The following is a 23198-nucleotide window of genomic DNA, read 5'->3' as shown; positions in this document are numbered from 1 at the left end:
GTACGGCCCAGCCGATATATTTCGGTCTGTAGACAGCAATGAGCAAACTTGCTAAGAGTGGCGGTGATCACTCGTGGTCAGGAGACCGGTCGACATCAAATGCATGAAAGGTCCGATCAGAACTGGTATTTTTACACCTCCCCGGCCCCCCCCCCCCCCCCCACCCAACCGAAACACTTTATGAGTGGGAGCTTTAAACGTCAGCCAGTCCTGCCCCCCCATTTCCCCATCATCACCGGCCGCTTCCTGCAGGATCGCCAAAATTAAGCGGCCTCCTCCGCGCACTCAGCCGTGCAGCGCTGTCAGTTCGCGCGAAAGGATGGTGCTGGGCAAGCGGGACTCCAGGCTGACTTACTGCCAGGGCCTGGGCTGCGGTGGCGTGGCCGGGCTGCTCAGCCGCTCCCTCACTTGCCCGCTGGACGTGGTCAAGGTGCTGGGCCAAGTGGGCACCTTCCACAGCAAGAGGGGATTCCTGAGGACGTTCTGGACGCTCTCGGAGGCCGAGGGGGTGCGAGCTCTGTGGAAGGGGAATTGCATCGCCTGCATGCGCCTCTTTCCGTACAGCACCGCACAACTTTCCGCTTACAGCAAGTAAGGAAGACCCCCCCCCCACCCCCAAAAAAAAATCACCACCACCGCCGCCGCCGTTGCGCTGCAAGTTAGGAAATGCACGGCTTGAAAAGCGACTCGGGGGGGACTTGTTTGGGGGGCGGGTGGTGGGTGGAATCTCTTCACCCGGTTGACGTGTTAATTTCAAATGAATCCAAAAGTACTTTTCATTTGGTGCAAATTTTAACAGCAACTTTTCTTCTGTGAAAAACACTGGGTTAAGGAAACGGGAGGAGGTGGTTGGGGGGGGTGGTGTGGTGGGTGTCTCGAGATAATTTTGTTCGTGTTCGCGCTGTTACTCGGATTTGCAGTCGTGGTGGGGTTAGGTGGGTACGTGAGCTGAGGTTAAGGCCGTTGACTGATGTTTTGCCAGGGGCGATTGTGATCACGCCTTCCTCCACATCCAATCCCCGGCTTCGCTGCCGCTCGGCTGACGCTGGCGGACGGTGACGAGACATGAGTTCAGCTTCCGGGTAGGGATGGCACCTTTGCAAATTGGTTATAAATAGACAACTGGTCCGCGGGGTAGAAATGGGAAGTGACAGCTTAAAATTTCGAGTGCAGCAAAAGGGTTAATGCTTCCCCTCCCACCCCAAAAAATGGCCTGTGTTTCTGACAGTTGCTGACACACACCCCTGCTCTACACATCCTGGCCCTTTATAGATACAAAATATTTCACTTGCCCATCAGCACTTCCGTGCAATTGCATAGCCACGTTAGGGACAGGAGGAGGCCATTCAGCCCCTCTGTTCTGTTCTGCCATTCAATATAGATCAAGGCTGATCTACACCTCAACCCCATTTTCCTGCCTTTTCTCCTTATCCCTTGATCCCATTGCCCAATAAAAATCTATCAAATCTACGATAAAAGCAAAATACTGCGAATGCCGGAAGTCCGAAACAAAAACAAAAATTGCTGGAAAAACTCAACAGGTCTGACAGCATCTGTGGAGAGAAAGACAGAGTTGACGTTTCAAGTCCGTATGACTCTGTCTTTCTCTCCACAGATGCTGTCTGACCTGCTAAGTTTTTTCCAGCAATTTTTGTGTTTTTTGTTTCTTTCAAATCTACCTGTCTTAAAAGCTTAGTTTACCCCAGCATCCAGAATCTGTTGGGGGAACAGAATTTGACTACCTTTCATGTGACCAAGCACTCCCTGATTTCATTCCAGTGAGTATAACTCTAAGTTCAAAATAGGATCCCACTGTTCTGCCTTACCCCATCAGAGAAATTAGTTACTCTGTATCCACCCTATCCCAACCATTTACAAATTGTCTCTTAAATGATTTCCAGGCATTTTTGCCTCCACCACACTAGAGTCTAGAAATTTATTTCACATCTTGATTACACTCTCTTTTACGAGCTTGCCCCCTAGTTCAACCATTATGGTTTAATTTAAGGGAATCTACTTAAAAATAATCTCTTAAAAATATCCAGCAGACAAATTTTGGGTTCCAGGAATATAAGGAAGGGAGAAATTTGCAAGACTGTTGGCAAACAGTGGGGTTGTGGATCCAATTGGATAACTGGTTCAAGGAACTGACGCTGATACAATGGGATAAAAGGCCGTTTCTGTTGAATGTATGATTCTATGATCGGATACCTGAAGGGAGAATTTAATCTCACAATATGATGTGGTAGTTGGGGGGAGATTGAAGCAGAATGGTAATGTCACTGGACTAGTAATCCAGAGGTCCAGGCTAATGGGCTCATGAACATGAACTGGGGACATATTCAAATCCACAGCAGCTGGTGGAATTTAAATTCAATGAATATAAAGCTAGTCTCAGTAATGATGACCATGAATCTATCATCGATTGTCATAAAGACCCATCTGGTTCACGAATGACCTTTTGGGAAGGAAATCTGCCATCCTTGCCTGGTCTGGCCGACATGTGACCCCAGATCCATAGCAATGTGGTTGACTCTTAACTGTCCTCCTGAAATATTCAGTTCAAGGGCCGTTGGGGATGGGCAATAAATGCTGGCTTTGCCAATGACAACCACATCCCATTAAAGAACAAAGGGAAAAAAAGCTATTTTTAGATGATGGCATCGAATGAAACCACCTGCTGGTGTCACAAAGTTCCAGAGACTGGCAGGTATAGGTTCAATCCTTGGTCTATGCTAAGATAACTTCTCTCTGCAGTTGCAACTCTCATATTAGTTTCAGTGCCCTAAGCGAGAGAGAGAAAAGTTTCCTGCTCATGAGTGCTAACCAGCAATTCCTGCTTGAAGTGCATTTGTGGGGAAGGATGAGATTGTGCTCAGCCAGAATGCCTTTCATGGTCAAATAGCCTGGGTTCCCGTGAAGAATAGTGAGATACAGTGGTTCTTGCATATCCCAGGAAGAGTCAGTCTTCAGGAAAGGAGAGAATAACTACAGAGAATGAATGGGTCTACATTTAACTGGTGTAGTTCACATTAGCAGATACATTTGTCTTGTTTTAACTCTTTTAACTCTTTGTCACTAATTGTGAGTGGAATTTGTTTGCTACATAGTAACTTGGTTTCTGAGGCAACATAAATTCAACCACCTTTGTGTGTGTGTACTTGACATCTCTCTGGTATGGTTTATGTGAAATATTTTAATATCCTATGATGGAAAAATAAATTCACACAGGTTCTCGTATCAGAAAAAAAACGCTCTTTTTTTGATTGAACATTTACTGTTTTCACTTTCTACAATTTCCAGTACAAGGTCATTTGAGTGTTTTTATTCCTGCACCATGCAATGTTGTTATAAATAGAAAGCTAAAACTGAACCATTTTGTTTACTGCTCCACTACCTGCAATATCTTTAAATATATACTTCATTAAAATGAGCATCCGGTAAGATATGCTTTGATTAATCACAAATTAAGATTCTGTGAATCACTAAAGTGTTGAGTTTTTGCTGAGTTCTTGGTTCTCATGCTGCTTAAGCCTTGTTGCATTAACTATTGAATCACATTGATGGTGGAAACCAGCCAGATGACATAAAGCAGCAGAAGACAGTCCCAGTGATATGAAAAACTCTCACACGTGTTACGGAATTCCTGATGCGGCCAGCTTGCAATGTCTGGTCGCTGAGAAATCGTAGTGGGAACAAAGGGTTTCCCTTATAAAGTTACACCACCACTAGGTTCTGTTGAAGAGTCATACAGACTCGAAACATTAACTGTGTTCCTCTTCGCAGATGCTGTCAGACCTGCTGAGTTTTTCCAGGTATTTTTGTTTTTGACTAGGATTTGCATGTCAGATATTCATAATTTTTTTTTAAAGGATAAATTTTTGTGCTTGGTGGCTGATAAATGTCAGTACTAACAATGGAACACTGGTGACCGTTTGCCTAGCTAGGATTGTGGAACCCTACGACAATTATTCTCAAGAACCTCCCTATCCAGCCTGCTGCTTTCCATTCTGGAACCTGGGTATTTCACCATCCAAAAAGTGGTGGCAATTTAAAATTGTTATCCTTTATTTTCAAATTCCATGCCCCCCTCACCCCACCACCCCCGCCCCCTGGGCTAGTTCCTCCCTATCAGTACCACATTCCAACAATGACTACGCTTCATTGGCTGTAAAGCATTTTGGGACATTTTGTGGTCGTGAAAGGTGCTATATAAATGAAAAACTTTTTAATTCTGTAGCCTTCCCCAGCCCTCTATGATCTCTGCAATCCTCCAGCTCTGGCCTCTTGTGCATACCTGATCTTAATTGCACCATTATTGATGGCCATGCCTTCAGTATCCTGGGGCATAATCTCTGGAATTCCCTCTCTAAATGCCTCTGCCTCTCTCTCTTTTAAAGTCACTCCTTAAAACACACCATGTGATCCAGCTCTTGGCCATCTGTCCTAATATCTCTTTATGTGGTTTGGTGCCAAACCTTGGGATGTTTTATGACATTAAAAGGCACAATATAAATGCAAGTTATTTGCAAAACCTGCTTTAATGAAGATTATTGACTTAAAATAATGAATGGCAAGGAGATGGGCACTTCCATCAAGGAAGGTGACTACCCTGACACCTCTCTCAAACCAAACTGATTCCCTAGACTTGAGTGGATTCTGCAAGGTCATTAAGTTCCTGCAGTGATGCAGCTCTGGATCACCGAATCGCCATGGCTGGAAATTAGGACATGATCACCCAGGAATATGTCAGTATTGACTGGGGATTTCCTCTCCACCAAACTCTGACACACACAGGTTTGTAAATTCCTGTCTGAATTGGGAGATTCCTGCAACAAAATTGAAAGGGCAAATGAGACGCATAGCTCCTCTGCCAGCTCAATTGTCTTGAGGGGAAGATGCCAGGATATATATTTGTAACCATCCTTTTTATGGATCTTCCTGTGTGTTGCACTCTGATTTGTGATAAACTCCCCACTTGCAGGAACTTTAGGCCAATATGGGAGCAGAGCTTTGTTATGCATCAAGTGGTAAAATGTCTATTATATTTTTGTATGGGTTTAGACAAAAAACAAAGTAACATGAATTAACCATTAGCTTCAGCATTAACTGGAGATAAGAATATTTTTCAAGTAGCAAATTATGATGACTCCAACTGCCGCAAACTATCCTGGATAGATAACTCACTGAAATGCAGGCGTTCTGAGTATTGGCTACCCTCTTTTTAAAGATGCAGTTCATAGAACCATGTAGCACAGAAGGAGGCCACTCAGCTAGGTCTCCAATTAGTCCCACTCCCCTTCCCTTCCCCCATTACCCTGCAGTATTTTTTCCTTTTCAAATATTTATTCAATTTCCTTTTGAACGTTATTATTGATTTGGCTTCCATCATCCTTTCGGACAGCGCATTTCAGATCACAACAACTTGCTGCATTAAAAAATAATCTCATCTCACCCCTAGTTTTTTGGCTAGTTTGAATCCCCACCTTTAAAACTGTATCCTTTGGTTACTGACCCTTTTGCCACTGGAAACTGTTTCTCCTAATTTACTCTTGTCAGAACCGTTCATGATTTTGAATACCTCTATAAAATCTCCTCTGAGCCCTTTCCACTCAAAGGAGAACAATTCCAGTTTCACCAGTGTCTGCATGTAACTGAAGTCCTGCATTGCTGGTATCATTCGAAAAACAGGATTCTTATTGTGTTGATGGTCCAGATTTTTAGATGTGCAGCCTGGAAAACTGATCCAAGTGACAACTGTTACCAGCATCCCTTTTGAGACATAAACAAAAATACCTGGAAAAACTCAGCAAGTCTGACAGCATCGGTGGAGAAGAGTACAGTTAACGTTTCGAGTCCGCATGACTTCAACAGAACCGTTGTGTTGAAGAGTCATGCGGACTCAAAACGTTAACTGTGTTCCCCTCCACCGATGCTGCCAGACTTGCTGAGTTTTTCCAGGTATTTTTGTTTTTGTTTTTGATTTGGATTTCCAGCATCCGCAGTTCTTTGCTTTTATCCTTTTGAGACATTGTCTGTTTGTTTCCCAGGTTTGTGAGCCTCTTCATGGATGACTTTGGTCACATCTCCCATTGGAGTGCCATTGTAGCAGGGAGCCTGGCTGGGATCGTGGCTGCCATCCTGACTTACCCAGCGGAGCTGATTGAGACACGTCTGATTGTTCAGAACAGCACGGCTCCCACCTACAGAGGAGCCATCCACACTTTCCTCACCATCTACACCAAGGAGGGATTCCTAGCACTTTACCGTGGGGCTTCACTGACAGTACTGGGTATGTAGACAAGACCTTCAGGACAACAAGAAATGTCCTGTCTTTGTAGATTGGCTTAGGAGCAGGAGGCCTGTTGTTGAAGATGCTTAGTTCATCCAACAGATAGTGAATTCAAATATTTACAGATTTTCAGCTGGGCCTGTTGAGCGGACTCTACAATTAGCCTTTGTTAATCAGTTAGAAATGCATAATTCAGCTGAGGTTCTCACTCCTGGTTACTAATTATTAATCCTTGTTGCAAGTGCGGGTGAAGATAGGATCAGGCCCTGACCTCAACCCCTCCCTTAAAAAATGATGGCCAACACTCACTGTCAATGCTGTCATATGATGAATAGCCACTGGGGCAAGGTGGCCAGTGTCCAGGCGAGGAGATGGTCAGGGGTGAAAATTGATTAGAAATGTGCATGGGGAAGTGGAGTAATTGAAAGAAGAAACTAGGAGGGTCATGTAACCGATATACTAACAGACTCTATCATTCTGACTGGGAGAACATGGGGTCGTGGTGAGTTTGTGATCTTCTGCGAAGCTGCCTGTGGGCAACACCACTGGAAAAGAGCTCGTCTCTAAAAGGAGAAGGAGAATCAGACAGAAGCTTAACTCTCATTTCACAACTACCCTTCCCTTAATGGAGCTTTTCACAACTGGTTACAAGCGGATGTTCACAGGACATCTACTTAGGTTCTCAGTCAGAGCCTGGTGAGGGGGACCTGGAGAGTGGGGACTCGAAGAGGAGAAAAATATTTGGAAATGAGTGGGGAGAAAAATTAAATGGCTGAGAAAGCAGAACATTTTTTTTAGGATTGGCCTATTACGGGATTACTGTCTTATTATCAAATTTCCTGGTTCCATGCACATTAACATGTTGATTTTCAAGTTGGTACATTAGCCTCGTAGGGGAAATTCCAGGAAATCTGCAAGGTCACCAGATTTTGAGAACTTGAGGCAGAAGCACTGCAAGCACAGTGCCTTGAGAACTATGTATTCTATATTTCCCTGCATTTACTGTCTTATTACCAAGGTAGTTCTCATGCTGCAATAACAGTGGATATGACTTATTTAACAACGGGAGTGCTGTTTTATTGTGAGGAACTAACAGCCCGGTTCAGAAGTTGGGATGGGGTTGGCTCTTGGGTGTACGCATTTGCAGGGAGTGTCCAGGATTGTATCATATATCAACCACAGGACAGAGACTAGAGACATGAACAGAAAAATCAGCGCTCTTGGAACCGGACCAGAAATATTGTTTTGCAGCCATTAACTAATTAACTCTTCAAATCTGCTCATGGTTTCATCCCTCCCTATCTCTGTAACTTTCTTTAGCCCTATAACCCTCCCAGAGATTTATGTTCCTCTTGTAGTTCCCCACTTGCTGAACCATTTGTGGCTTGTGCCCTCAGCCGTCTAGACCGTAAGCACTGAATTCCCTCCCTAGACCCTTCCGTCTCTCTCTCTCTCTCTCTCTCTCTCTCCTTTAAGATGTTCCGTTAAGCCCACCTCGTTGACCAAGTGTTTGATCATCTATCTTAACTCGGTGTCAGTTTTTGTCTGAGAACACGCTCGTGTAGTACCCTTGGGGTATTTTATTATTTTAAAGGCGCTAGATAAATGGAAGTTGTTTTTTTAGTTGAAGAATGTTACTGGTGGAGGCTTGGCACCAGGTCACCATGTGCGGTGGGGGATGATGCAAAAAGAACTTAGGAGTGCAAGCGTACTTATCGGCACGTGTTGAAAAGCGAAGATGATTTAGAAACTCAAAACCAGAGAAAAGCAGAGTTTGAGAACCAAAGCAGTGACATTATCTGTAGTTACCAGCCCATGGACGTCTGACTTGCTGTACTGTGCTTCAGGGTAGCTTGAGGTCCTGAAAAGTGCTGTCGAAGAACAAGTTCTTACCCTTCTTTATAAATTGGCATGAAACTTGCAACCTAATCCAACCTAAATGCAAATATTTTCCAACTCCTCCTGTTCATACTTCCCCATCCACAGTTAGTTATGTTTTAGTCAGGTATCCATTCATATCATTTATGGACTGACTGCATAATACATTCCTCCCTAGACTAGAACAAAGAAACAAGTGATACATGTGTTAGAGATCTGCCAGTTGGTACAATCAGGACAGTATCTATTCACTTGAATTCAAATACTAAACAAATATCATACAGAACTTCAGCAACGTTTGTTACCAACCAAGGTATTTTTATTTAAATTAATCATTTATTTTAATAACGTAAGAAATAGGAGGAGGAGTAGACCATTCGGCCCTTCAAGCCTGTATTGCTATTCAATAAGATCATGGCTGATCTATCTCAATTTTACCTTCCTGCATTATCTTCATACCTATTTTTTTCCTTATTCTTTCATGGGGTCTGGGTGTCACTGGCAAGGCCAGCATTTGTTGCCCATTCCTAATTGCCTTTGAGGCTTGATAAGCCATTTTGAGGGCATTTAATAGTCAGTCACTTTGCTGTGGATCTGAAGACTCATATAGTCCATTCTGGGTAATGATGGTAAATTTCCTTCCCTGAAGGACATTATTGAACCTGGCAGATTTTTATAACAATCGATGAAAGTTTAATGGTCATCATGACTGAAGCTATCATTCAATTCCAGATTTATTAATTGAATTTTAAATTCCACTAGCTGCCATGGTGGGATTTGACCCCAGAGCGTCATCCAGGCTCTGGATTGCTAGTCCGACGACATTACAAGTATGTCACTATCTCCCCATGTCCCTTGATTCCCTTCATATCCAAAAATCCATTGATCTCAGTTGTAAATACACACAACGACCAAAAATTTGCAGCTCTCTGGGGTAAAGAATTCCTAAGATCCACAACCCTGGGAGTGAAGAAATTTCTCCTGATCTCAGTCCTAAATGGTCAACCCTTTATTCTGAGCCTATGCACCTGTATTCTAGATTTCCCAGCCAGGAGAAATGTTTTCTCAGCGTCTACCTTGTCAAGCCCCTTATGAATTTGATATGCTTCAATGAGGTCATCTCTCATTCTAATTTTAATCTGAGAATTCCTGTATTTCCTTTTCCAGGAGCAGTACCCTTTTCCGCAGGTTCCTTTTTAGTCTATATCAACCTGGATAAACTCTGGAATAAGCCCAGTGTGAAACTCACTCCTCTCCAGAATTTTGGGAATGGCTGCCTGGCAGCAGGTGTTGCACAGACAATATCCTTCCCTTTTGAAACTGTAAAAAGAAAGATGCAGGTGAGTTCTGAGCTGTGCTTATACAGTTGGAAATGTGAATAGTGATTTGAGCTGTGCCTGAAATCTTCTCCCTACACTGTATGGTTGGGTACATTTCCCCTGGTACTTTAGTCAGTAACTTTAGCAATCCATTTTTCTTGACATTCCTCATCTCCTAATAGGCATTAATTGTGAATTCCTAAGGCATTTTTGACATGTGTGGATGTGGTTTGTGTATGTCTGTGTGTGGGTGTGGTTTATGTATGCGTGTGTGTGTGATTTGTGTGTGTGGCTGTGTTTCCAGCGATGTCCACCAGTCTGTGCTATTGGCCCATTCCTCTATCAGAAGCCTGCGCCAGTGGTTTTTTTTAGAATGAAAAGCAGCTGCTCAACGCTTTATGATCTAGTTACTTGCTGCGTTTGCAGCAAATGATAATGTGATGTAGATGTAGTTGAAGTATTTCATCACCGGCTCCAAACCAGGAGGATGTGATTCCAAGCTCAGGGGGCTTCCTTCACTCGGGTGTTCTGATTATAAAGGTGCTTTGAAGGTCAGTCAAATCGTAGCTGACAGACAGCAGCCAGGCTAAGGGTGCTGACCCAGTGCCAGTATAATTGAAATTTGCCTCGTTGTTGAGTTCAATGCAGGCTCTAAGTCAGATTTATTCTAAAAAAAAATGTACCATCAGGTTTTCCAGTAGATTTCAAGTTTGCCATCAGCACCATAAGACCATAAGACTCAGGAGCAGAAATTAGGCCATTTGGCCCATCGAGTCTGCTCCGCCATTCAGTTGTGGCTGATAAGTTTCTCAACCCGATTCTCCCGCCTTCTCCCCATTCTCACCATTTCTAAAAATGCAGCAAAATGAGGTGGTCTGTCCAGCAGTAACTTGCACCAACACTCAGCACACCCGTATGGGACAGCAATGCAATTCTTGATATTGGGGATGTCCGGGGCCTGTAAACTAAGGATGTAATTGCAACTTTACGGCACCAGTGTAGGTATGCAGTATTTCTCTCCATTACCTCTGAGTGTTTTAGATGTTCCCAGCAATATAAATGAGTTAAATTTCCAAGCACAGAAGATTGAGACTGGTCCTATACTAACCAGCATTACAGTAACAAACAGGAGATAATTTCCATGTCACGTTTACCCCTAATTATACACCAAAGTAAAACAGGCCTGTGATCTGTCACTGTGCTATCCCTGAATTATGATTGCAATTTAATCAGGCTTAATAACCAGAATAATTTCCATCCAACCTGCACTCTAATTCATATGGATGAAGCATAAATAATTTAATTGCCTATCTCATTCAGGCCAAGAAATCATTCACTTTCATCCATCTCATCCCATCAGCTGCTGAAACTCTCATTTATGATTTCTTCACCTCCAGACACGGTTATTTCAATGTTCTCTAGCTGGCCTTGTGTATTCCATCCTATGTAACCTCCTCCAGCCCTGCAATTCCCCAGAACTCAAGTATTCTTCCAATTCTGGCCTCTTGTACCTCCTGATTTCCTTCGCCCCACCATTGGTAGCCATGCTTTCTGCAGCCTGGTCCCAAAACTCTGGAATTCCTTTCCTGCCTTCCTACATCTTTCCTCTTTGTCAGATGTCCTTAAAATCCCTTTGACTTAGCTCTTGCCCCTTTGCCCAAGCTTTTAGTCATTTGTTCTAATGTATCCTCCTGTTGCTTGTTTGTGTTCCAGTGGAATGCTGTGTGATGTTTTGTTACAGTACAGGCAATATCTAAATGCAATTTGAGAGTTCATTCTTGGTTTCCGTGTGTGAACACCTTACCTGTCATTCTAGGCACAGAGTCCCCTGCTCCCCCACTATGGAGGTGTCGATGTTCATTTTACTGGTGTCGTGGACTGCTTCAAGCAAATTATGAAGACAAAAGGTGTTCTGAGCCTGTGGAATGGTCTCACAGCCAACCTTCTAAAGGTAATAACTGTCTCTGTGAACCCAGCAGTTAGACGAGTGGCAGGAGAAGTGTATTAATTATGATATACTGTAAACATCAATAATGTCCTTGATTTCTCTGTGCTCAGTTCAACTACTGCAGCCAATATAACACCTGTTCATCTAAATGAACAAAAATCCATTAGACCTAAAAACTATCTTTTTGTTGTTTAACTTGGTATCAGTATATTCTGAGCTGCTGTTTAATACACTTAGAGCCAAGAGCCAATCTCTCTCTCCAGTTGTCCCCCTCTGGAAATCTCCCCCTATCACTCATGCTTTCTTGCTCTGTGTCTTTCCTCTTGTAAGACACTCCTTAAAGCCTACCTCTTTGACCAAGCGTTTGGTCATCTGACCTAAGATCTCCTATGTGATTTGATGTTAATTTTTTTTAAGATAACACTTCAGTGGATCACCTTGGGTACAATGTTGTACAAATGCAAGTTGCTATTATTTTTAAAATTTCACAGCAGTAATTAATATACTTTTAGCTCAACTGGGAAAACTTGGATATTGTACAAAAATATTATGTTTTGTGAGATTTAATTCATCTGATGATTCAGCCAACGTATTTGGTGTGAAGTTGGGCTAAACAAACTGGGAAGACCCCACATTCCAACCCCGGTCTGTGTTAAGTTAGCTAGCCTCAGATGTGATGGTTCTAGAGACTTTGTGCTTGGCTTTAACAACTCTGGATTGAGGAGAGGGAAAAGTCAGCAAGGATGCCTGATGGCCATCCAATGACACATACTAGACGTCCGTAGGCCACTGCAAGGTCAACTCAGCCCCACAGTTGACCAACCTGCCAACACTCTTATCAAAGCTCAGTATTTTCTTGTATTCATTTTTACAGGATGTGGGTGTCACTGTCTAGGCAGCATTTATTGCCCATCGCTAATTGCCCTTGAGAAGGTGGTGGTGGGCTGCCTTCTTGAACAGCTGCAGTCCATATAGTGTAGGTACACCCACAGTGCTGTTAAGGAGGGAGTTCCAGAATTGTGACCCAGTGACAGTGAAGGAACAGCAATATATTTCCACATCAGGATGCTGTATGGCTTGGATGGGAACTTCCAGGTGGTGGTGTTCCCACGTATCTGCTGTCCTTTTCATTCTCGGTTGTAGTGGTTATTGGTTTGGAAGATGCTGTCTAAGGAGCCTTGGTGAGTGTCTGCAGTGCCATTGCACTTGTAGATGGTACACACTGCTGCTACTGTGCATCGATGGTGGAGGGAGCAAATGTTTGGCACCCCATCACAATCAAGCGGGCTGCTTTGTCCTGGATGGTGTCGAGCTTCTTGAGTGTTGTTGAAGCTGTACTCATCCAGGCAAGTGGGGAGTATTCCATCACTCTCCTGACTTGTGCCTTGTAGAGGTGGACAGGCTTGGGGGAGTCAGGAGGTGAATTACTCGTCACACAATTCCATGCCTCTGAACTGCTCTTGTAGCCACAGCATTCATATGGCTAGTCCAGTTCAGTTTCTGGGCAATGGTAACCCCCAGGATGTTGATAGCGGGGGATTCAGCAATGGTAACACCAACCTGGATAAGCTGCAGTGGGATACGGGAGCCCATGAAACCCAGGAGTTGCCACTTTCACAAGGAAAGAAAATCAGAGAGCAAGGATTGAAAAGTTTTTTTTTAAATTGAGAACTTTTCAGGGACTGTCCAAGGTGTTACATTCTGAAGGTTACTAAATAAGATTTCAGCCTTTGTTCAGTGCCTCTCACCTCTTGAATCTGAAGTCCATAGGTTTAAAGGCTGACCCTAGCCAAACACTTCACTGCCGTATTGAGGGAATGCGGAATTATTGGAGGTGCCATTTTACAGATGGCAAAATAAACTGAAGCCCAGCCTGTCTTCTCAGGTGGACATAAAAAATCCCATGAAACAAGAGCAAGGGAGTTCAACTTGGTACCTGGCCTGGATTTACTCCTTCAACCAATATCAATAGAACAGATTGTGATCAATGAAGGCCCCCTACATGAAGAAGCAAATGATAGCTCCCTCAAGTGCTCAGTTACTAAAAGCATTACTTAGTGCAAAACTGAATTCATATGGATCATGAGGGCCCATGATTTGATTGCTGGTCACCATAAGGTCTCATTCACTGATGGACATTACTACCTGGATTAGAGAGGGGAGTAAAATCAGCCAGGGTTCACACTCCTGTTCACTGTCCAGGGAACCCCAACTTAAAAGTACCCATCAGCTGATGAAAGCATCATGCTTGGCTGTGATGCACACAAGAGTTGAAGAGCTTGCCAATAATCAGGAAGTTTGGAGGATTACATGGAACGTACACGAAATAGGCCATTCAACCGATGTCTATAACAATGTTAATGCTCCCCAGGAGCCTCCTTCTAATCTTATCCACATATCCTTCTATTCCTTTCTTCCTCAATTGTGGAATGCAGCAAGAAACAGTAGCTTGTGGTTTTCTGTTTCTGCATTTACTGCTCTCACCGTAATAGGAACAGGAGTTGGCCCATCAGCCCCTCGAGCCTGTTCTGCAGTTGGTGAAAATTCACAGGCTGACCAGCACAGGACTGGAAAAGACAGTCAGGAGAGAAGGCAAGGGCATGGAGCGAAACTACGGTGCAGCTTGTACCATCAGACCCACATTATGGTCACTGTGTTGGGACAGCAATATTAGGATGAAGTTCACCGCCTGAACAGTTTTAACTGCTGTGGGAGGATTTACACAGCGTCAGGCCACAATCAAGTCAATATCAGTTTGTTCTGGTTTCACACTGTTACAAGTTTAAAAAAATGCTGCATGACCTCTGATTGGCGGAGGTAGCATGGAGTTACTGGCAAATAGCAATGAATCCAAATGTGTTTTTCCATGAGTTTGACTAAAATATAGAAGGCTGTATGAAGAATAACTGAGCATGAGTGTTGGCAAACTCTTCTTTGATGGTGACTATGGTTTTTTGCCTATTTATACGAAGCTTAAAATCTGAGGCCAAAGTATTGGGTTTGTGCTTCTGAGTTCTGGACTCTTGACCCATGACCCAATTTCACCAGAAGCTCAACTGACTTCCTAATGGATAACCCAAGGCATAGAACTGCCTTTAATTTGATTTACATTACCATTACACCATTACTCTTTGAGAGGAATAGTGTTTCCATAGAAACTGCAGCACAGAAACAAGTGATTAAGTCCAACTAGCCTTTACTGGTGTTTATGTGACATACGAGTCTCCTCCCATTCCCTTTGCCACATTTCAGCATATCTTTCTATTCCCTTTTCTCTCACACGCTTGCCTGGTTTCCTTTGGAAATCATGTGAGCTATTTGACTCTACTACTCCTTATGATAATGGGTTCCAAGTTCTAACCACTCCCCAGGTAAAGAAATTCCTCCTCATTTCCCTATTGGATTTGTTATTAATCCTAGTTTTGAGTTCTTTCACAAGTGGAGACATTGTGACCTGATCTGCTCTATCCAACTTATTCATAAAAGACCTCTATCAGGCCAAAAGTGTTCTTTGCAGATACCTCAGTTCTTGTTATCATCCTTGTAAATTATTTTTGCACTCTGTCCTTTTTTTTAATAGTTTGGAAAGCAGAATTGTGCACAGGACTGACTGGGGTGTGATATGGTGTAAGAAATGGAAAGTTCACATTGGTACAGTAAGTTTGAGTTGGGGTTCATTGCCAGGATGGTATATAGGGAGCTTCAATCTGGATCCAGCAGAGCTCTCATGGACACGTGGGTCCTGAATAATGACAATTGGAAGACTATCCTAATCTGAACATTGACATTCCGTGATTTGATGAGCTAACTACATAGGTCTACAATATGTTCATTAAAGTAAAATAACTAATATCACCTGCAAGAATCTCCATCTTTGGGAAAATTTCGAGGACTTGACAATGTAGGATTGGAAATATAGGCCCTTCAGCCTCTTCCGCCATGCAGTCAGTTGATCTGTACCTTAACTCGGAGCTTGCAAGCTGGATCCTAATACATGGTGGAAGAAACAGTCTTGGACAGGCCCAAATGGAGAAGTCGCTGTCATCAAGCGATTTTGACATTTGAGGAAAACTGAGTCAAGTATCTTCAGGACAAGTGAGTGTGGCGCAAAGCCAATGCCTCCATCCACCCCTCCAACACTGACTTCGTATGCAGTATTTGCAGTTGATTATGCAAATCAAGATGCAGCTTAATGTAATACATGGGGCGACAGCAGCCTGGACTGTACACTGTTTTTATTTCTTTGCCAAATACTCATCCTTTGGAGCAATGGGTTAGAATTCCAAGGTGCTGAGGCATTTAGGTGTTCTGGTGCATGAGTCACAAAAAGTTAGTATGGAGGTACAGCAAATAATTAAGAAGGCTAATGGAATGCTATCCTTTATTACGAGAGGAATTGAATGTAAAGGTAAGGATGTTATGCTTCAGTTATACAGGACATTGGTGAGACCACACCTCAAATATTGTGTGCAGTTTTGGTCTCCTTATTTCAGGAAAGATGTAAGTGCGTTGGAGACGGTTCAGAGCAGGTTTACTAGATTGATGCCTGGAATGAGCGGGTTGTCTTATGAGGAAAGGTTAGACAGACTGAGCTTGTTTCCACTGGAGTTTAGAAGAGTGAGGGGTGACTTGATTGAAGTATACAAGATTCCGAACAGTATTGACAAGATGTGTGTGGAAAGGATGTTTCCTCTTATGGGTGAGTCCAGAATTAGGGGGCATTGTTTTAAAATTCAGGGTTGTCCTTTAGAGATGAGGAGAATTTTTTTTCTGAGTGTTGTGCGACTTTGGAACTCTGCCTCAGAAGACGCTAGAGGCGGGGTCATTGAATATTTTTAAGACAGAGGTAGATGGATTCTTAACAAAAACAGAATTACCTGGAAAAACTCAGCAGGTCTGGCTAGATAGATTCTTGTTAGGCAAGGAAATCAAAGGTTAGCAGGGATAGATGGGAATCTGGAATTCAAAACACAAACAGATCAGCCATGATCTTGTTGAATGGCAAAGCAGGCTCGAGGGGCTGAATGGCCTACTCCTGCTCCTAATTCATATGTTCAAATAACTCCCTTTACCAGCCTTAGTTTCAAAGCCCTGAATATCCCGACCAAAGATCTACCAATCTCAAACCTGAACAGCCTAACTCTAATTTTAATGGTTTTGGAATGGGAAGGATTGATCCACTTATGTACCATAATTAGGCCTCTCACTGTCAGGACACGTGGGCAGAACTTCGCATATGCGTCTCTAACAACTGCAACCAGGCTTCAGACAATGTCATCGGGCCCCTGATTTGCATAAAGTCGAGGCCGACTGTCTGAAACAGGCAAGTGTTCTGGCTGCCTCAGATAAGGCCCCTTTAAAAATTGGCAGTGGCCAGGGTATCAATGTTGACAATCAGCCTCATTGACTCTCAATAAGTGATACACAATAATAGAGGAACTAAACGAGGAAGAAACGTAGGGGGCAGGATTTTCAGAGTGGCGGGCGGGCTCGGGAGCAGCTGGGGAAACGGCCCACTGCTCGCGATCGGCCCCCAACTGCAATTTCTGGGGCGGGAGCGGGAGGACAACGAGCGCTGGAATCAGCGCGGACGTGGGGTAGTGCACAATGAAAGCCCCCCCCCCCCCCCCGCCGAAGACAGAGAGCTGCCTCAGGGAGCTGATGTACTTTTAAACCAATGAATAAAATTTTTAAATTTCCGGAAAAAATGTCCACACAGCGGACTCAGTCACCTTAACGTGTGGAATTGAAAAGTTCTGCCCCTAAATTTTTACTTTTCTTAATTTAATTACGGAAACCTCATCCTGCCTGTGGATGAGGTTTCCTCAAAAATCAAAAGGGCGCCTGGCCGATTCGCCCGCCTGCCAACTGTAATGTTGGATGGGCAGCGAAAAATACAGGTTAATTAATTGACTAATGGCCTTTATAAGCCCACCGCAATATTGCGCAAATGCGTGATGACATCATCGCGTGCTATTTCCCGCTCAGGCGTGTCGGGCACGTGCCCACACGTCAAGTGGAAAATCCTGCCCAGGGAGTGTGATCATTTATTGGGAGAAAAATGATATTCCGAAGCTAGAAAAATTTAACTGTAAAGAGAAACTAAGACTTATCAGATTTCCAGCACGTGTATGGAATCTGTGTGGATGTAATGTGGAATTACAAATATCATATGATGACCCAGTGGTGGGAACTGATTCAGCCCCAATTGTTAAGATACCTTGGAAAAGCCTGTTTTTTTTCATTATTCGTTCATGGAACGTGGATGTCGCTGGCCAGGCCAGAATTTTATTGCCCATTCCTAATTGTCCCTGAGAAGGTGGTGGTGGGCTGCTTCCTTGAACTGCTGCAGTCCATGTGGTGTAGGTACACTCACAGTGCTGTTAGGAATGGAGTTCCAGGATTTTGACCCAGTGACAGCGAAGGAACGGCAATATATTTCCAAGTCAGGATGGTGAGCGACTTGGAGGGGAACTTACATGTGGTGGTGTTCCCATCTATCTGCTACCCTTGTCCTTCTAGATGGTAGTGGTCATGGGCTTGGAAGGTGCTGTCGAAGGAACCTTGGTGAATTCCTGAAGCGCATTTTGTAGATGGTACACACTGCTGTTGCAGTGCATTGGTGGTGAAGGGAGTGAGCATTTGTGGATGGGATGCCAATCAAGCGGCTGCTTTGTCCTGGACGGTGTCAAGCTTCTTGCTTGTTGTTGGAGCTGCACTCATCCAGGCAAGTGGGGAATATTCCTTCACACTTCTGACTTGTGCCTTGTAGATGGTAGACAGGCTTTGGGGAGTCAGGAGGTGAGTTACTCAACACAGAATTCCTGGCCTCTGACCTGCTCTTGTAGCCACAGTATTTATATGGCTAGTTCAGTTCAGTTTCTGGTCAATGGTAAACCCTGGTATGTTGATAGTGGGGGATTCAGTGATGGTAATGCCATTGAACATCAAGGGGCGATGGTTGGATTCTCTCTTGTTGGAGATGGCCATTGTCTGACACTTGTATAGCGTGAATATTGCTTGCTACTTGTCAGCCCAAGCCTGGATATTGTCCAGGTCTTGCTGCATTTGGACATGGACTGCTTCAGTATCTGAGGAGTTGCAAATGGTGACAAATATTGTGCAATCATCAGCGAACATCCCCACTCTGACCTTATGTTGGAAGGAAGGTCATTGATGAAGCAGCTGAAGATGGTTGGGCCAATGACACCACCCTGAGGAACTCCTGCAGTGATGTCCTGGAGCTGTGATGACTGACCTCCAACAACCACAATCATCTTCCTTTGTGCTAAATAAGACTTCTATCAGTGGAGAGGTTTCCCCCTGGTTCCCACTGACTCCAATTTTGCTAGGGCTCCTTGATGCCACACTCGGTCAAATGTGGCCTTGATGTCAAGGGCAGTCACTCTCACCTCACCTCGGGAGTTCAACTCTTTTTGTCCTTTTTTTTATTCATTCACGGGATGTGGGCTTCACTGGCTGGGCCAGCACTTATTGCCCATCCCTAGTTGCCCTTGAGAAGGTGGTGGTGAGCTGTCTTATTGAACCACTGCAGTCCATGTGACCCAGCAACAGTGAAGGAATGGAGATATATTTCCAAGTCAGGATGGTGAGTGACTTGGAGGGGAACTTCCAGGTGGTGGTGTTCCCATCTATCTGCTGCCCTTGTCCTTCTAGGTGGTAGTGGTCATGGGTTTGGAAAGTGCTAAGGAGCCTTGGTGAATTCCTGCAGTGCACCTTGTAGATGGTACACACTGCTGCTACGATATGCCGGTGGCGGAGGGAGTGAATGTTTGTGGATGTGATGCCAATCAAGCGGATTGCTTTGTCCATGTTTGAACCAAGGCTGTAACGAAGTCAGGAGCTGAGTGGCCCTGGCAGAACCCAAACTAGGCATCAGTGAGCAGGTTATTTCTAAGCAAATACTGCTTGATAGTACCGTTGATGACCCCTTCCACCACTTTACTGATGATCAAGAGTGCATTAATGGCCCAGTAATTTGTCCTGCTTTTTGTGTACAGGACATACCTAGGCAATTTTCCATATAGCCGGGTAGATGCCAGTGTTGTATCTGTACTGGAACAGCTTGGCTAGAGGCAAGTTCTGGAGCACAAGTCTTCAGTACTGTTGCCAGAATATTGTCAGGGCCCATAGCCTTTGCAGTATCCAGTGCCTTCAGAGTTTCTCACGCGGAGGGAATCTAATTGGCTGAAGACTGGAATCTGTGATTGCTTCCGTTGTCCTTCTCGGTGGTAGAGGTCACTAGTTTGGAAGGTGTTGTCGAAGGAGCAAATGTTGTAATGGAGCAAATTGAAATTTCAGACCAAAAAAAAAAACAGGAGTTTGATCAATACATTTGGTGTGCCTCATGAAGCTGATTTTATGTTAGGCTAATGACAAGGCTCTTTTGCTCTGTGAAGCGGGTCTGATAATCTGTAATCTTTACAATATGAAGCTGTTCTGTTCAACTCATTATTAACGAGCTATTAAGAATTTACCATGGGGGAGGTGTGATGGGAGAGATGTGGCATGATCACAATATCCAGATTGGAGCTGAGAATTAGGCTTAAGAGTTTTATAAAATTAAACAATGCATCAAACGTTGGGGGTGGGGGAACATCCCTGAGCGACAGCTGCTATGTAAACAGACATGGATCAAAAGCTTTTTGACTTATCTCTGCATGAAACCGCTTTACAATCCCAAGAGGTGTTCATAGTGCAGCAGCTCCTCATTACACAGCTCTCCAATGTACTGTGCCCATCAGCACTGCTTAAACTTGCTTTACAAGCTAAACATTATAGCTGCTACAGTAATGGGTGAGCCATATAACATACCCTCACACTTGACTCTCAAGTATACTTGTTGGGGAGACCTGTCATTTTAATTTTTAAGCCTTTGCCTTTTACCCGCCTGTTTTAATCACTGCTCTTAATTCACAGATCGTTCCGTATTATGGTCTGATGTTCAGCACTTTCGAGTTCTGCAAGCGGGTTTGCCTGTACAAGAATGGCTACATCATGTCCCCCCTGAGCTATCGGCTCAGCCCAGGAGTGGACCAGAGCCTGGGGGCCGAGGAGCTCCAGGAACTGAGGAGGTTGATCAGGGAAAAGAGTTTTGAGACCAACCGATCTGCACTAGGCACCAAATGGTGGGGCTGAGGAAACAGACTGGAGAGGCTTGTGGCAGAATATTTGTTAATCTCAAGAGTAACCATTACCTCGCTGCACCAAAAGAACTTTTCGCTTCAAAGACTATATACTTCTCCTGTTTGTGTCACGCTAAGTTGACATATCAGTCCGTTAGATGCCCAATTGAATAACACAGATGGTATCTGTTACTGAGCTAACTTGGGTCCTTATTGAATGAGTGGGGCAAGCCAATATTAACGTGCAAGTCTCAAACTTCAGTGACTTATCCTGTGATTACCTGAGCTTTTACATGATAGTACGCAAGTTAGTTTTCATTTTACTTGCCTTGTATTCTCGCAATGAAATGTGGGCATTGACTGCACCCATGAATAGGTACTGGTAATAAGAAACAGTGTAAGACTATTTAAGGTGCCAGCATTAGAACAGATGTGAGGGTGAAATGACACTAATATCATTTATGAGACAACAAAAAGGAAACTTGCATTTTACATTGTGCCTTTAACATAGAAAATTGTGGCTTCGTGGAGAAAATGGACAAATTGATCTGAACCAAAGAGAGATTAGAAGGCGTGAGCATGTACATTCTGGGCATGGAGTTTGCAATTATTAATTTCCCAGATTCTGAGAGAATGCAATACTCCAGTATCACAGTACTGATGTTTACAGATGAACTCAGCATTAAAAGAAAAATTAGCCTAATGAGCAAAGGAGAGAGAAACTGAACTCAACATTTGTAGACGATCTTCTTTAGTTTCTCTGGTCAGCAGAGTTCCACTTTATGACCTTGTCTGAGCACACGTCTGAAGTCTAACCAAATTATTAAGGAACCAAAGAATAGAAGGATTACATTCTGAACCAATGCAGTGAGCAAGTGTTCATAACAGTCAAAAATACTGGGTAACGCTCATTGGGTCACATCCCGATCATTTGATTGCACAAACTTGAATTACTTGTTTAGTCTCCCCTCCTCTGTTACAGAGGAATATGAAATAATAGATTTATTTAGAACAAATTACCTAGTGCAGACCATGTAATCTGTCAGTTTCACTATGTTCAAGCAATAACAGAATCATGCACTGTAATAACTAAGAAATGAATCCAAGTTTACATTTAGATTCTAATTCTCCAAGTCAACCACTTTTTATACCCATAATGAGGCCAAAGGTAGAACTTTTTCTGATCATGTTTCCCATTTTTATTGACAGTTTAAGTTATATGTCTATTGCATGTAATAAATGTTTACACGTAACGTGTTAAATTGCTGTCTGTTGCACAGCATCTCAGCATACTTGTACAGTGTTTTATTCATAATACCTCTGTAGGGTAGATGATTTATCAGGATGTGACATCCCATAATAGTTTCTATAATATTTGTCACTTGTTTTATGTAGTATGACTGCTTTCCCACTTGCCTGATTTTCTAAACACCATTGTAAATGGTGATCTTCAATGACAGTCTCACCATTAAACCACTTGGCACATGAATCTGAAATAATCATGGCATTCCTGCTCGCACTGACCCCTACAATGGACACACTTGATCAACAAAATGGTGGCAAGCACAATTTCACGCTTCCACTTCTGGGTTTGCAATTGCACTTCAAACTCCACCAAGGGACTGTCTGAGTGACTCTGCTTTTTGGCAGCTTTGGCTATTGGAATGTGGTAACATTTTATGTGAGTCACATGTTCTGGACAGCAGGAACTTGAATTGTCCCAAATGTTTGAAATGTTAAAAACAAATTTTGATAGGATGCAGAGAAACTATTTCCTCTGGTGGATGAAATCAAGAACAAAGGGGGCATAATAAAATAAGAGCAAGGCCATTTCAGAGTGAAATCGGGAAAGCTGTTTGTCCACACAAAGTGTAGTGGAAATCTGGAAATGTCTGCCCCAAAAAGCTGTGCTTGCTAGAGAAAAATTGAGCTTTCATGACTGAGATTAATAGGTTTTTGTTATGTAGGGTATCAGGATTATGGAGCTAAATAGAGTTGTAGCGCAGATCAGCTATGATCTGATTGAACGGCAGAGTAGGCCTGAGGAAACTAATGGCCTTCTCCTATTCCCATGTTTCAACTACAAACTTCTACAGGTAGGTGAATGGTATAGGACTTTAATAAATATATCAGGAGTCTGTCTTTATGCACTTGAGTCCAATTCTTTTCCTGCAATGGAGATCTCTTCCCCAATCTTTGTAAATTTTCCTCTTAACTGCACCTAATTTTTGCTGGACCAATCAATAGCCCTGTACATCTGAGATGGACTAACGCAGCACCGTATATGTGAAAGCTAAACGGAGATCTCGGTTGATACTGTGAGGATCAGCTTCATCTCCTGTTTTGATATTTTAATATATCTTTGGGTAACCATCAGAGGCAGTAACCCTGCTACTTTTGGCTGACTGACTCAAAGGGCAACGATTTTCACACTGCTGATTTATAAAGATCTTCCCCAGCTGCCAGGGATCACAGCTTGTGATCAGGATAACATCACATTGGGCGCCGTTGAATAAGAACCAGCAGAGGAAGCACCAGATGGTTTATCGCCTTTCCTAGCATCAGGACCATGGTGCCCCAATTGTGATCAGCTAACTCGGATGTGAGCAAGGAAT

The 23198-nt window shown here is 43.5% G+C and overlaps 1 protein-coding gene across 1 annotated transcript; it reads left to right on the top strand.

Moving 5' to 3' along the window:
- Positions 1 to 255: 255 nt before the first annotated feature.
- Positions 256 to 22072, top strand: slc25a43 (solute carrier family 25 member 43). Its single transcript, XM_041194732.1, has 5 exons — positions 256 to 591; positions 6051 to 6292; positions 9338 to 9510; positions 11306 to 11440; positions 20378 to 22072. The coding sequence occupies exons 1-5, from the start codon at positions 320 to 322 to the stop codon at positions 20594 to 20596; spliced, it is 1041 nt and encodes a 346-aa protein (XP_041050666.1). The 5' UTR covers positions 256 to 319; the 3' UTR covers positions 20597 to 22072.
- Positions 22073 to 23198: the final 1126 nt, after the last annotated feature.

Source organism: Carcharodon carcharias, chromosome 9 (genome assembly GCF_017639515.1).
Source record: "Carcharodon carcharias isolate sCarCar2 chromosome 9, sCarCar2.pri, whole genome shotgun sequence".
NCBI lineage: Eukaryota > Metazoa > Chordata > Chondrichthyes > Lamniformes > Lamnidae > Carcharodon > Carcharodon carcharias.
The sequence above is the reverse complement of the archived record's forward strand: the minus strand, read 5'-3'. Positions and strand labels throughout refer to the sequence as shown.

What these genes read in the sequence shown, in the direction of transcription:
- slc25a43 (XM_041194732.1), top strand. Translation starts at nt 320, where the DNA reads ATGGTGCTGGGCAAGCGGGACTCCAGGCTGACTTACTGCCAGGGCCTG. An exon ending in GGCTTCACTGACAGTACTGG is followed by an intron (nt 6,293 to 9,337) that starts GTATGTAGACAA and finishes TTCCTTTTCCAG; the next exon opens with GAGCAGTACCCTTTTCCGCA. An exon ending in TCACAGCCAACCTTCTAAAG is followed by an intron (nt 11,441 to 20,377) that starts GTAATAACTGTC and finishes CTTAATTCACAG; the next exon opens with ATCGTTCCGTATTATGGTCT.